Here is a 13,948-nt window from a genome sequence, read left to right as displayed (position 1 = left end):
AAAAAAAAAAAAAGTAATACATGCTAGGTATGGTGGCACACGCCCAAAATCCCAGCACTTTGGGATGCTGAAGTGGGCAGACCACTTGAGCCCAGGAGTTTGAGACCAGGCTGGCCAATATGGCAAAACCCTGTCTCTACTAAGTATACATAAAAAATTAGCTGAGCATGATGCTGCATGCCTGTAGTCCCAGCTACTCAGGAGGCTGAGGCATGAGAATCGCTTGAACCTGGGAGGCTGAGGTTGTGGTGAGCTGAGATTGCACCACTACTCTCCAGCCTGGGCAACAGAGCAAGACTCTATCTCAGAAAAATAAAGCAATACATACTCATGGTTAAAAAATTAATGATATAGAAATATATAAAAGTAAACATCTTCCTTTTATTCCAAAGGACTAATCCTTTCTGGATGTAACCACTCTTAACAAGTTTTTCCATGTTCTTCCAGAAAACTTCGCATGCTAGAGGAACACAGGTGTCCTTTTAGAAAATATCGGCTGGGTGCGGTGGCTCACGCCTGTAATCCCAGCACTTTGGGAGGCCAAGGCGGGCGGATCACCTGAGATCAGGAGTTCTGAGACCATCCTGGCCAAACATAGTGAAACCTTGTCTCTACTAAAAATATAAAAATTAGCCAGGTGTGGTGGCAGGCGCCTGTAGTCCCAGCTACTCGGGAGGCTGAGGCACGAGAATTGCTAGAACCTGGGAAGCAGAGGTTGCAGTGAGCCAAGATTGCGCCACTGCACTCCAACCTGGGTGACAGAGTGAGATTCTGTCTCAAAAAAGAAAGAAAGAAAGAAAGAAAAGAAAATGCTATCAAATAGGTTCATACTTTGGTGGGGTTTTTGTTTTGTTTTGACTAAAACCCTTCATTCTCTGTACTGTATTTGAACAATACCTATTGCTGGACATTTCTGATGTTATCAGTTTTTGGATTTCTACACAGCCCTGGAATGAACACTTCATTTGTATGTCATCTTGTAATTGTGTACTGTGTACCTTGGACGTACCTTTTAAAAATTGTTGGTGGGGGGACACGTATTTTCTGAGGAAGATGGTACTAAGGTCAGCACCCTGGCTGCCCTGAGAGCGCAGTGCCATGTTCCCCACCTTCTCGCCAACCACAGGATTATGCTGAAAATGAAAATCTTTACCAATTTGATAGGCAAAAAATGGGATCTCAGCATTTTAGCCTGTAACTCTGAGTACTAACAAGGCTGAACACAAAACGAGCTTATTTTCTTTTCAGAAGCCCCTGAGTGTGACGGTGATCCGCAGCGGGGAGAAACACCAGCTTAGACTTGTGCCAACACGCTGGGCAGGAAAAGGACTGCTGGGGTAAAGTGTCTGTTTCTGTTCATTCTCACTGGGGCATCATTTGAGTGTTTGTTAAACATGAAGCTGGAGGGGAAGGCTGGGGAGACATTGGGGAATAATGGGAATCCCCAGCTTGCTTGGAAACTGCAGATAAATCCTCGTGGTAGGAACGAGACTACAGCTCTAGAAGCAGAGGGAGCCCCAGTGTCTCTCCTGGGAGTCTCTCCAGTTCATTCATGCACTGGGCATTTGATTTAAAAGAATGAAAGAACATTGGTGAAAAGGTCAGAAGGGCTCAGCCTCTGACCTTCCTGAAGGGAGCCTCCAAACTTACGCCATTCCTTTCCTTCTTTCTTCCAGGTGCAACATAATTCCTCTGCAAAGATGATTCTCCCTGGGGAACAATAACAGGAAAGCATCTTCCCTTGCTCTGGACTTGGGTCTAGGGATGTCCTCCTTGTCTTCTCTCCCTGAAGCATAAGGATCTGGAAGAGGCTTGTAGCCTGAACTTCTGGGTGGTGGCAGTGCTGTGGCCCACGAGTGTAATCTCCCTGGATTAAGGCATTCTTAAAAACTTATGCTTGGCCTCTTTTGCAAATTAGGCCACGGCCCTGAATGGGAATTCCCTAAATAGGAACTGTGGGCAAGTGGGCGGAAGTTATTCCGGCAGGTACTGGTGTGATGATGATGATTTTTAATAAAGAGTTTTACAGTGCTGATATGACCCTGTTGTCACCCCAGCTGAATTTCTTATGACCCTCTCAAACCAAAGCTCAGAAGGGGTCAGAAGAGCTTCATAGAAAGTTGGGCAAAACAAGCTAGCAATTGTGAAGTCCGACTTTGACCAACATATTTCTTTGCACTGAGGCCTTGCTGCTGTGGATACGGAAATTGCTAAGTAGTTCCATGCTTCCTCAGCAGCTGGGCCGCTAGGGCCATAGTAGCTCCCTTTGGAGAACAGGAAAAGCCTGGAGGTTCCCCAGGTGGCCCAGTGTGGTGTCGTGTCAGCTTTCTCTTTAGGAACCCACCAGAGGGCAGCAAGCTCCTTTCAATTCGGTAATAAGAACCCCTCCATTTTTGTTTTTTGGAGAAAAGGTCTTGCTTTGTCACCCAGACTGGAGTGCAGTGTTGTGATAAAGGTTCACTGAAGCCTTGACCCTCTGGGCACTGCCTCGGCCACCCAAGTATCTGGGACCACAAGCGTGCACCACCATGCATAGCTAATTTATTTTTTGTAGAGAGAGGGTCTCCTTGTGTTGACTAGGTTGGTCTCGAAGTCCTGGGCTCGAGCAGTCCTCCTGCCTTGGCCTCCTAAAGTGCTGGGATCACAGGCATGAGCCACTGCACCCAGCCCACTGCTAGTTCGACTTTTTATAATTGAGCCTCCTGGCTGTGCCTTGAGATCAGCGCTATTTTGTAAACCGCTGAGGTGTGGATAGGAATGAGGAGATCAGACCTCTTGAAAATGCTTATTCTTCCTCCCTTTTATTTTTTGTCTCTTTTAAGATGGTAAATTGGGTCTCAGCTATTCCTGCCGATGCTCTGAATTATTTTCTCCTCTCCATGGTATCAGCGTTCATTTCCCCAGTTCTTGCACACCACTTTCTGTTTTGGCAGTTCTCCCAAGCAAGCCCTGTATTCCTTGGGACTGGTTTTGGTGTGGTTGGATACAGACACCAGCTCGCCTTGATGGGATCAGTATTGCTGTGTGCTTCCAGCCACAGGTTCTCACACTCAATTCCAAAGCCCTCCCATTGGGCGAATTCCCTCAAACTCTATTTGACTCAACAGCCACGCGTATTCCACTCTGGTAGCCACAGACATGCTGTGTTTACCAGTGTTTGCTGTTTAAATTGCATGTTCTAATTCCAAGTATTTTCCAGTCTCTATTTTATAAAGTTTCTGACTATAATAAAACAGCTTGCCTCAGTTTATCCTTTTTTATTTTGAGATGTATGCCTATTAATCAAATTACCATCACTGGGGCGTGGCATTGTGGGCGGGGAGAATTATTCACATTCTCCTAAAATGACAGCAGCAGACAGCCTTCTGCCTCAGTGGCTCTGGCTGGTTTCCCGCAGGGCTCCCAGTGGAAACCCATGTGGCCACCTGTTGCCGTCTTCCATGAGATGTTAGTGGAGAGCCACTTTGACGTGGAATGATCCTAATAGGTTTAGCCAGACTGGTTTTGCAGAAACGCCTTGTGCTGAGAACTGCAAGCTGGTGCACCCTGTGTCATATCTGCCCTCAACCAGCTGGAATTGTCTGCTATACGCGGTGCCCGGTGAGGAGGCGGGCGGGACAGTTGTGTGCTGCATCCATGAGACCTGGAAATTCAGTTTGCTTTTGGAAAAGAGAATTGTATCCGAGTTCATACTTCTCCACTCCATCATGCCAAGGTTGTGGAAAGTAAAAATTGGCAGTATTGGCTGCTGCAGCTTCTCAGAGGACGGGACCATGTGAAAAGGTGGGGATCGCGCGAGCGCAGGAAGGAGAGAAAAGCGAGGAAAGCCTGCGCCGTCAGTGACCGGCAGGGGGCGCGTCGGCCACGCTCGTCACCGCTTCCTGGGCACGTGACCACCGCCCCGCCTGTCCTTAGGGCCTGTGGCTTCCGGCGGCGGCGGCGGTTGCCATGGGGACGGAGCTTGGGTGGCAACCAGAACTAGGGAGCTGGTGGAGAAGGTGGCTGCCGCTGGAAAGACGCCTGGGAGGTGGCTGAGGGGTCCAGGCGGTGGGACGACTCCGGCCTTTTGAAGACCGGGGTGGGTGCTCTCTGTAAGTCCGGGACGGAGGCCACGCGGCCCTGGCGAGGGGGCCCTGGCCTGGCGGGGTCTGGCGCCCCTTGTGGGGCGCTCACCGGACCTGCCCTTGTGGGGCCTGGGGCGGCCCCAGGGAGACCTGAGTTAGAGGCAGAGGCCGCACCTGGGCTTTAATTCCCCTGCAGAGCCACGCACCTGGCACCTCTGCCCCAAACCCCTGCGGCTCCAACCCGGCCGTCCAGGTGCTCCGGCGAAGTTGGGCTCAGTCAGAAGAGGCTCGGTGGTCAGAGCCCTAGACAGGAATCAGAGCAGTAATTTCTCAGCTGGAGAAACCAAGTGCCAGAGAGATCTCTTTCTTACTAGCGGTGTCATCTTGAATAAGTCACTTCACCTCTCAGAGCCTCAGACTAATTTATTCGTTCATTATTTATTTTATTGTATTTTTTTTACCAGAGATGAATTTGAGGATCTGATACATTTTAGTGCCCAGAAAGAAATTAAGAAATAGAAATACCTTTACTACCCTGTGCTCTTTGGGACTTTATTTTCAAAGAGTTGAGTTCTTTTATTCTAATGTCACCGAAAATGTGGGGATTTTTTTTTTGTTCTGGGTCCAACTCTTTACGGATAAAGTATCCATCCTAATTGTTTTCCTAGTTCAAACTCTTGTTTGTTGTAAGGAATAAATGAGAGAATAGGTCAGAAGGCTTTCAAACTGTTCATTTCTTTGCATGTTAGGGTCGTTAGGGTTGCTTTTCTCTCGAATAATAACAGTTGCTACCACTTTTTCAAGCTGTATGTGCCAGAATTGTGTTCAGCATTTTATATGTTATCTGTTCTCTACAACAACCCTAGAATTTAGGATGATTCTTTTTATTTTGCCCATGAGAAAATGTAGACTCTGAGGGATAAAGTGACTTGCCCAAGGTCACAGAACAAGTACATGGGGGAAATGGGATTCAATGCTAGGACAAGCTGACAGCAAGGCCCTTGCTTTTAACCACTAGGCTACCCTGCTTCTTCTCCTATTCCTGTTTCTAGAATTGTTGCTAATATGTGGGTTATGCATTTCGCTGCCTGTGGGAATATGAATATATTTTAAATGGGTAAAAAGACTACAAGGTGTTTATTCCTAGAAAGTTGACAGGCCCTGGATCAATATTTTTAAGATCTGGGCCACAAATACATATACTTTAAGATTTCCCAGCCGCGCGTGGTGGCTCACGCCTGTAATCCCAGCACTTTGGGAAGCTGAGGCGGGCGGATCACTTGAGGTCAGGAGTTTAAGACCAGCCTGGCCAACATGGTGAAACCCTGTCTCTACTGAAAAAATACAAAAATCAGCTGGGTGTGGTGGCAGATGCCTGTAATCCCAGCTACTCAGGAGGCTGAGGCAGGAGAATCGCTTGAACCCTGGAGGCGGAAGTTGCAGTGAGCCAAAATCATGCCACTGCACTCTAGCCTGGGCAGTAAGAGCAAAACTCTGTCTCAAAAAAAAAAAAAGATTTCCCATAAATGTGACTTTTTTTTTTTTTGAGAGAGGGTCTCACTCTGTTGCCCAGGCTGGAGTGCAGTGGCATGATCTTGGCTCACTGCAACCTCCGCCTCCCGGGTTAAAGCAATTCTCCTGCCTCAGCCTTCTGAGTAGCTCGGATTACAGGCACCACCACCACACCTGGCTAACTTTTTGTATTTTTAGTAGAGATGGGGTTTCACTCTGTTGGCCAGGCTGGTCTCAATCTCTTGACCTCAAGTGATCCTCCTGCCTCAGCCTCCCAAAGTGTTGGGATTACAGGTGTGAGCCACTGCGCCTGGCCATAAATATGACATTCTTTTTTTATTTTTATTTTTGAGATAGAAGTTTGCTCTTGTCACCCAGGCTGGAGTGCAGTGGCGTGATCTTGCCTCACGTCAACCTCCACCTCCTAGGTTCAAGCAGTTCTCCTGTCTCAGCCTCCCGAGTAGCTATTACAGACACTCACCACCGCACCCAGCTAATTTTTGTGTTTTTAGTAGAAATAGCGTTTCATCATGTTGGCCAGGCTGGTCTCAAACTCATGACCTCAGGTGATCCATCTGCCTTGGCCTCCCAAAGTGCTGGGATTACAGTCGTGAGCCACCGTGCCTGGTCAGAAACATGACAATCTTTTCATCCTGTGGAAAGGGACCAGAGCCATTTGTTCACATTTCATCAATAGGCTAGTGCACTAGGAGATGGAAATAGGAAGCCGAGGGCTGACTGGTTATTATGGTCAAAATCTCTCTAGAGGAAACTCTACAGAGAAGAATGTCAGATGCAGAAGAAGCTCCCCGAGAAGCAACAGGAGAAAATGGAGAAACAGAAATGAAAGAAGAGGAGGAACCTAATCCAAATTATAAAGAAGTAGAAAATCTACAACAGGAATCAAAAGATAACACATTAGTATGGAGAGAGGCTCAGGAGGAGGAGAGGAAAACGGGTGAGGAGGAAGGGGAGAAGGAGGAGGAGGGGAAGGAGGACAAAAAGATTGTCATGGAAGAAACTGAGGAAGTTGCTGGAGAAGCCCAGGAGAAGGAGGCTTCAGGAATACAGGAAGAAACCACAGTGGAGCCCCAAGAAGTCACAGAGTCCATGAGCCGTTTGGAGACACAGATTACCGATTCCCAGTCAATCACATCAGGAATTTTCCCAGTAAGTAGTCATCTTCATTCAATCATCAATTCATTCAGAATCATTAATTGAATGCTTAGTATAGGCCAGACTATGGGAACACAAAACCAAGTAAGATACAATCCATTCCTTTTTTTTTTTTGAGACGGAGCCTCACTCTGTCGCCCAGGCTGGAGTACGGTGGCGCAATCTCGGCTCACTGCAACCTCTGCCTCCTGGGTTGAAGCTATTCTCCTGCCTCAGTCTCCTGAGTAGCTAAGATCACAGGCATCCGCCACCATGCCCAGCTAATTTTTTGTATTTTCAGTAGAGATGGGATTTCGGTCTTACCATGTTGGCCAGACTGGTCTCAAACATGTGACCTCAAATGATCTGCCCACCTTGGCCTCCCAAAGTGCTAGGATTACAGGCACACGCCACCATGCCCGGCCACAATCCATTCCTTTTTTTTTTTTTTTTTTTGAGACAGAGTTTCACTCTTGTTGCCCAGGCTGGAGTGCAATGGTGCGATCTCGGCTCACTGCAACCTCTGCCTCCTGGGTTCAAGTGATTCTCCTGCCTTAGTCTCTTGCGTAGCTGAGATTACAGGCGTCTGCCACCACGCCTGGCAGATTTTTTGTATATTTAGTAGAGACAGAGTTTCACTCATGTCGGCCAGGCTGGTCTCAAACTCCTGACCTCAGGTGATCCACCAGCTTCGGCCTCCCAAAGTGCTAGGAGCCCCCGTGCCCGGCCACAATCCATTCTTTTAAGGAGCTCTAAGGTGTGTAGGGAGGCAGACCCATGAGTGCAGTGACTGAAAGATGCACAGGAGATGAAACAGGGCCTCTTAACCCAGTTTGGAGGATGGCCAGGGAAAGTTTCCTGGGGAAGGTGTGTGCCACAGCTGAGGTGCTCGCCTTAGAATGGAGTCAGTATGATAATAAGAGTGTAGGCTTCCCACAGACTGCTCCCAGTAGGAGAACTTAGCTGTGGCCTAAGAATAGGTCACTCTCTGTAACTAGTCAGCCTTTTGGAGACCACTAGTGCCACTTAGAAGAATGATTTTGCCATTGTGGGTCTGCTGGTAGGCCAAGAATAAACTGGAACACACCGTGTTTGTCCTGTTCTGTTCTATTCTTTTCTTTTTTCTTTTTATTTTTTCTCTTTTCTTTTCCTTTTCTCCCTCCCCTCCCCTCCTCTTCCTCTCCCTTCTCTCCTCTTGTCCCTCCTTCCTTCCTGGGGTCTCACTTTGTCACCTAGGCTGGAGTATAGTGGCATGATCTTTCACAAGCAGCCTCGACCTCCCAGGCTCAAGCGATCCTCCTACCTCAGCCTCCCGGGTAGCTGGGACTACAGGCATGCACCCCCACATTCAGCTAATTTTGTTCATTTTGGGTAGAGATAAGATATCACTATGTTGCCCAGGCTGGTCCTGAACTCCTGGGCTCAAGTGATCCTCCCCTCTTGGCCTCCCAAAGTGTTGGGATTACAAGCATGAGCCATTGCACCCCATCTTGTTTTGTTTTTTAAGTACAAAATGTTCCAGCCTCTTTTCAAAAACATTTCATAATTCCTAGCTGAGGCTAACACTGAGACTGGCTGACTGGGAATAGAAAAGGAGAATAAATGGTGAGTGTAGCAGCACATACTGCATGTGGAATCATGATCTTGTATTTCTTTTTAAAGAAAACCCAAAGAGGTAGCAAGTCAAAGCCTTCCTTACAATTGGAGGATGCAGAAACAGATGAGCTTTTAGGAGGCCTGAGCACACAACTTGAATTTCTTGATTTGGATCAAATCAGTCCTGTGGAACAACAGATTAGTTCCCCTGAAAGGCAGCCCTCAGGAGAGCTTGAGGAGAAAACCGACCGGATGCTCCAAGATGAACTGGGACGAGAAAGAAGGGACTTGGAGCCAGAAAACAGAGAGGAGGGACAAGAAAGTAGAGTATCCGACATCCAGTCTGAAGCAGGGATCTCCAGGGAGTCACTGGTGTCCAGCACCACAGAGGACATTCTGTTCGAAAGGGATGAACGTGCCCCGGTGTATCCCTTGGTAAGTGGAATGCTTTTGAATCTCCCCCAGCGCTTTGAGAGTGTTGTGCAATGGGGGAATTTTATGCATGTGGGGGAAAAAGAATACCACCAGAAGGATACTTTTTAAACTAATAATAGACTTGTGTCTTTTTTTTTTTTAGACAGAGTCTTGCTCTGTCGCCCAGGCAGGAGTGCAATGGCACTATCTTGGCTCACTGCAGCCTCCGCCTCCCAGGTTCAAGTGATTCTTGTGCCTCAGCCTCCCAAGTAGCTGGGATTACAGGCATGAGCCACCAAGCCTGGCTAATTTTGTATTTTTAGTAGAGATGGGGTCTCGTCATGTTGGCCAGACTGGTCTTGAACTCCTAACCTCAGGTGATCCACCTGCTTCGGCCTCTCAAAAGTGCTGGGATTACAGGCATGAGGCACCGCGCCTGGCCTAGACTTGTGTCTCTTAAAGTTCCGTTAAGAGCTCCGACTGGAACATGTGTGACTGAATGTGAGCTTGAGAGCTGCATCTGGGTTCAATGGTGTTGCTCAGCAGGCAGGAAATTCCAGACATAGTTTGTCTGTTGCATAGGGTGCTATTTCATGTGGGAGATTCAAACTCCATTCCGGCCCTCTCCCCAGCTTCCTCCTCCCCCTTTCCTTCTCGTTTCCTCTCCCTCTTCTTCCCCTCCCCTCTCCTTTCCCTTTTCTCTCCTCCCCTCCTGTCTCCTCTCCTTTTTCTCTCTCACATTGTAAAATTCCTCCTTCATGCCACAAGTTCCACCCCTTCCCCTTTCTGCCTCACCTCTTCTGCCTTGATATCTTTCCATGCCCCCCAAACTATCCATTCCAAGAGGGTCCCAGAGGGGAAGGTAATGGAGGAGTGAAAGCTGCGTGAAAAGGCCCAGGCAGTCCAGAGGAATCTGCCTTTGCCACTACTGAAGATATTCCAGGGAGGCACCATCTGTGAGGAGTAAAAATATTATCATTTACCAAGAGAAGGAAAAGGAGGAGTTTTTTCCTTCTTCCTCCATCTGCTACTTTCTGAAAATTGTTTCCTAGGATTCATCCTTCCTGTAGATTCATGCCTTTGGAAGATGTGGAAGTGATTGAATGGATATCAAATACTTAATGTAGTTCCTAAGACATAGTGAATATTCAGTAAGTGTCTGCAACTGTGTGGCAATGACGATGACGGTGGCAAGATGTCTGGAGGGAAATGCAGACAACCGAAAACCTCCTTTCTGCAGATTGGCTTCATTTGAGCCTAGTGTGACAGCCTCTCTCCCATAGCTTGCAACTGTTCAGTCTGAGAGGAAGAATAATTGAGCTTTAGGGCCCACAAAGACTCTTGTCTTGTTTAGCCAGCAAACATCAACCAGGTAAATCTCTAAGGAGAAGGTGTATTCTTCGTGTCAGGGGCCCAGCTATCTGGACCTGGCAAGAGCCACTCCCCAAGTTTTGGGTCTTGCTTAGCCTTGGTCTCACTGCAGAACCAAAATTTTTCTAGACGGTCTCCCTTTGCAAATTATTTTAGCTTTTTAGTTGTTTATTTATTTTATTTGTTTATTTTTTTGGAGACAGAGTCTTGCTCTGTCACCCAGTCTGGAGTGCAGTGGCGTGATCTCGGAGCACTGCAACCTCTGCCTCCAGGGTTCAAGTGATTCTCCTGCGTCAGCCTCCCGAGTAGCTGGGATTACAAGCATGTGCCACCGCACCCCGTTAATTTTTTTTTTTTTTTTTTTTTTTTTAGTGGAGATGGGGTTTCACTGTGTTAGCCAGGATGGTCTCGATCTGACCACGTGATCCGCCCGCCTTGGCCTCCCAAAGTGCTGGGATTACAGGCATGAGCCACCACACCCAGCCTTTTTTAAGGGACAGAGCCCTGCTGTGTTGCCCAGGCTGGGCTAGAACTCAATCCTCCTACTTCAGCCTCCTGAAATTTCTTTAGCTTATTGCAAGTATCTTCTTTCTTCTTTCTTTTTCCTTCACTTTCCTTTTCTTTCTTTCTTTCTCCTTTATTGTTTTTGTTTTTCTTTATTTTGAGACAGGCTCTCACTCTGTCACCCAGACTGGAGTGCAGTGGTATGATCATGCTTCACTGCAACCTCCACCTCCTGGGTTCATTGGATCTTACCACCTCAGCCTCCCAAGTATCTGGGACTACAGGCGTGTATTACCACACCCAGCTAATTTTTCTTTTTTGAGATGGAGTCTTGCTCTGTCGCCCAGGCTGGAGTGCAGTGGCATGATCTTGGCTCACTGCAAACTCCACCTCCCAGATTCACGCCATTCTCCTGCCTCAGCCTCCCAAGTAGCTGGGACTACAGGCGCCTGCCACCACGCCTGGCTAATTTTTTGTTGTTGTTGTATATTTAGTAGAGATGAGATGGGGTTTTACCGTGTTAGCCAGGATGGTCTCGATCTCCTGTCCTCGTGATCCGCCCGCCTCGGCCTCCCAAAGTGCTGGGATTACAGGCATGAGCCACTGCGCCCAGCCCACACCCAGCTAATTTTAGAAATCTTTTTTAGAGATGGAGTCTCACTACGTCTCTCAGGTTGGTCTTGAACTCCTAAGCTCAAGCAATCCTCCTGCCTTGGCCTCCCAAAGTGTTGAGGTTATAGGTGTGAGCTACCATACCTGGCCTCTATTTTTTCTTTTTGTTAAAACTATTCAGTGTTGGCTGGGTGTGGAGGCTCACACGTGTAATCCAGCACTTTGGGAGGCTGAGGTGGGTGGATCACCTGAGGTCAGGAGTTCAAGACCAACCTGACCAACATGGTGAAACCCCATCTCTACTAAAAATACAAAATTAGCCAGGCGTGGTGGCGCATGCCTGTATTCCCAGCTACTTGGGAGGCTGAGCCAGGAGAATCGCTTGAACCTAGGAAGGCAGAAGTTGAAGTGAGCCAAGATTGCTCCATTGCACTCCAACCTGGGTAATAGAGTGAGATTCTGTCTCAAACAAACAAACAAACAAAAACTATTTATAAAAAATTCAGACAACTTATATATGTTTGAAGGCAAAGATTCTTCTTCCTACACACACCCCCACCCCAATCTCATTTCCTTATGTAACTCCTGCCGCAGTTGGCTGTGACTGCTCCTCTCCTGACCTTTTTCTGGGCACGTACAACATGTTATCTGTGTGCCCATGCCTGTGTGCATGTTCACATGGCTCACATTTAGTTTTTGTGTTGCTTGTTTTTTGTTTTTTTTTTTTAACCAGTGAGATAATGTTGCATTTCTACAAAATATTTTTCCACTTAATATGTCTTGGAAGGTTTCTTGTATCAGTGCGTGTATCTCTACTTCCTCTTTTTGTTTTTCTCTTTTTGAGATGGAGTCTCGCTCTGTCTCCCAGGCTGGAGTGCAGTGGTGCTATCTTGGATCACTGCATCCTTTGCCTCCCTGGGTTCAAGTGATTCTCCTGCCTCAGTCTCTCGTGTAGCTGGGATTACAGGCACGCACTACCATGTCCAGTTAACTTTTGTATTTTTGTAGACACAGGATTTCGCCATGTAGGCCAGGCTGGTCTCGAGCTCCTGACCTCAGGTGATCCACCCACCTCAGCCTCCCAAAGTGTTGGAATTACAGGCGTGAGCCACCGTGCCCAGCCCACTTCCTCTTTTTAAATGTAACTGTTCCCCTCTCTGTGGCCACTTACGTTGCTTCTGATTTCTTGCTGTCACAAGGTCCTATAGTGAACATGCTCCTCCATCTCTCCTGTGTCCGCAGCATTCTCCTTTTCCTTTGGGGTCCCCTCCTTAGTCCTAAGGCCTGTACTAGCTCCCAGTGTTCATGGTAAATAGACATGACTGTGGATCCCACCTCCAGCCAGGAAACAAGGCAATCATGTTTTTGTGAGCAGGAATCCTATGAATATCAAATACAGTGAAATCTGGTTTTGACAGCAAAGTTTTGTTTTCCAGATTAATATGTTTTAGAAAAAGATTGATGTAAGTGGTGACTGTCTCCATAATCGTCTGTCATGCATGTTAAAACTGCTGCAAAACACGATGATTAATACTATTTGATTTCTGTAATTGTGAACGCTGCTTGAGTGGGGTTGTTCTGTTACCACTAAGTGAAGTCAGCCTTGTGGTGACCCGGGAAGGGCTATTGTGGCTCAAGACAGGAGTCCTTTTAGGAATGTTTTCTTTTTGTAACTAATTTGTTAAATGGCAAAATAGATTTCCAGAAAGATGATCCTTTTAGGATTAGCAAGTTTCCAAAAGAACAATTTCATTTGAATAAATCAGCTTTTAAGAAACAGCCAAATATTAAATAATTCTGTTCCTAGAAGTTGCAGCTTGAGACAATTATGATTCCATAATTCTACCACTCACACCCACACAATAAGAGATCTAAATATAAATATAAATTATAGGGAATGAGCAGATGGAAACAGAAGGGGATGGGGAATTAAGAATGTAGGAGAGAGAAATTGGTCACATTACCTGCTATGTCTGTCTTGGGGAGAAATAATTTAATTTTATAAGTATTGTTCAAAGATAAGAAAGGAAACTTACCAGATTTTGTTTCTATATTCCAATTTAATTCACTGGTTCTTAGCAACGCATCACTTTCAGCATTCTACTGCATTTGATTATTTGGCCCTAGTTAATTTTTTTAAATAGATTTTTTTTTTTTTTTTTTTTTTTGAGACAGGGTCTTGCTCTGTTGCTCAGGCTGGAGTGCAGCATTATGATCTCACCTCCTAGGTGAGCAGCCTCCAACTCCTAGGCTCAGTCAGTCCTCCTGCTTCAGCCTCCTGAGTAGATGGGATTACAGATGCACACCACCATGCATGGTTAATTTTTGTATTTTTTTAGAGATGGGGTTTCAGTATGTTGCCCAGGCTGGTCTTGAACTCCTGGGATCAAGCAGTCCACTCACCTCGACCTCCCAAAGTTCTGGGATTACAGACACGAGCCACTGCACCCTGCCTAGATTTTATTTTTAAGCAGTTTTAGGTTTATAGAAAAATTGAAGGCCGGAAGCAGTGGCTCACGCCTGTAATCCCAGCACTTTGGGAGACAAAGGCAGGCGGATCGTAAGATCAAGAGATCGAGACCATCCTGGCCAACATGGTGAAACCCGTCTCCACTAAAAATACAAAATTTAACTGGACATGGTGGTGCGCGCCTGTAGTCCCAGCTACTCAGGAGGCTGAGGCAGGAGAATCGCTTGAACCCAGGAGGTGGAGGTTGCAG

The 13,948-nt window shown here is 46.9% G+C and overlaps 2 protein-coding genes across 3 annotated transcripts in view; both read left to right on the top strand.

Annotated features, from left to right (window-relative positions):
* Positions 1–3,250, top strand: part of PSMD9 (proteasome (prosome, macropain) 26S subunit, non-ATPase, 9) — a 41,530-nt gene extending 38,280 nt beyond the window's left edge. The window contains exons 3-4 of one of the 2 annotated variants that reach the window (XM_011948502.1): positions 1,249–1,337; positions 1,677–3,250. In XM_011948502.1, the coding sequence (XP_011803892.1) occupies positions 1,249–1,337; positions 1,677–1,704 (117 nt within the window). In that variant the 3' untranslated portion in view covers positions 1,705–3,250. The remainder of the gene's footprint in view (positions 1–1,248; positions 1,338–1,676) is intronic. The other variant, XM_011948501.1, reaches the window with a different exon arrangement.
* A 3,112-nt stretch (positions 3,251–6,362) lies between these two features.
* The window catches only part of WDR66 (WD repeat domain 66), an 80,885-nt gene continuing 73,299 nt past the window's right edge, over positions 6,363–13,948 (top strand). Inside the window, exons 1-2 of the mRNA XM_011948591.1 lie at positions 6,363–6,746; positions 8,394–8,762. Coding sequence (XP_011803981.1) covers positions 6,363–6,746; positions 8,394–8,762 — 753 coding nt within the window. The remainder of the gene's footprint in view (positions 6,747–8,393; positions 8,763–13,948) is intronic.

The sequence above is a fragment of the Colobus angolensis genome, unplaced genomic scaffold, assembly GCF_000951035.1.
Source record: "Colobus angolensis palliatus isolate OR3802 unplaced genomic scaffold, Cang.pa_1.0 Scaffold28, whole genome shotgun sequence".
In the NCBI taxonomy this organism is placed as follows: Eukaryota; Metazoa; Chordata; class Mammalia; order Primates; family Cercopithecidae; genus Colobus; species Colobus angolensis.
Note: the sequence above shows the minus strand (reverse complement) of the source record. Positions and strands in the feature narration are given on the sequence as shown.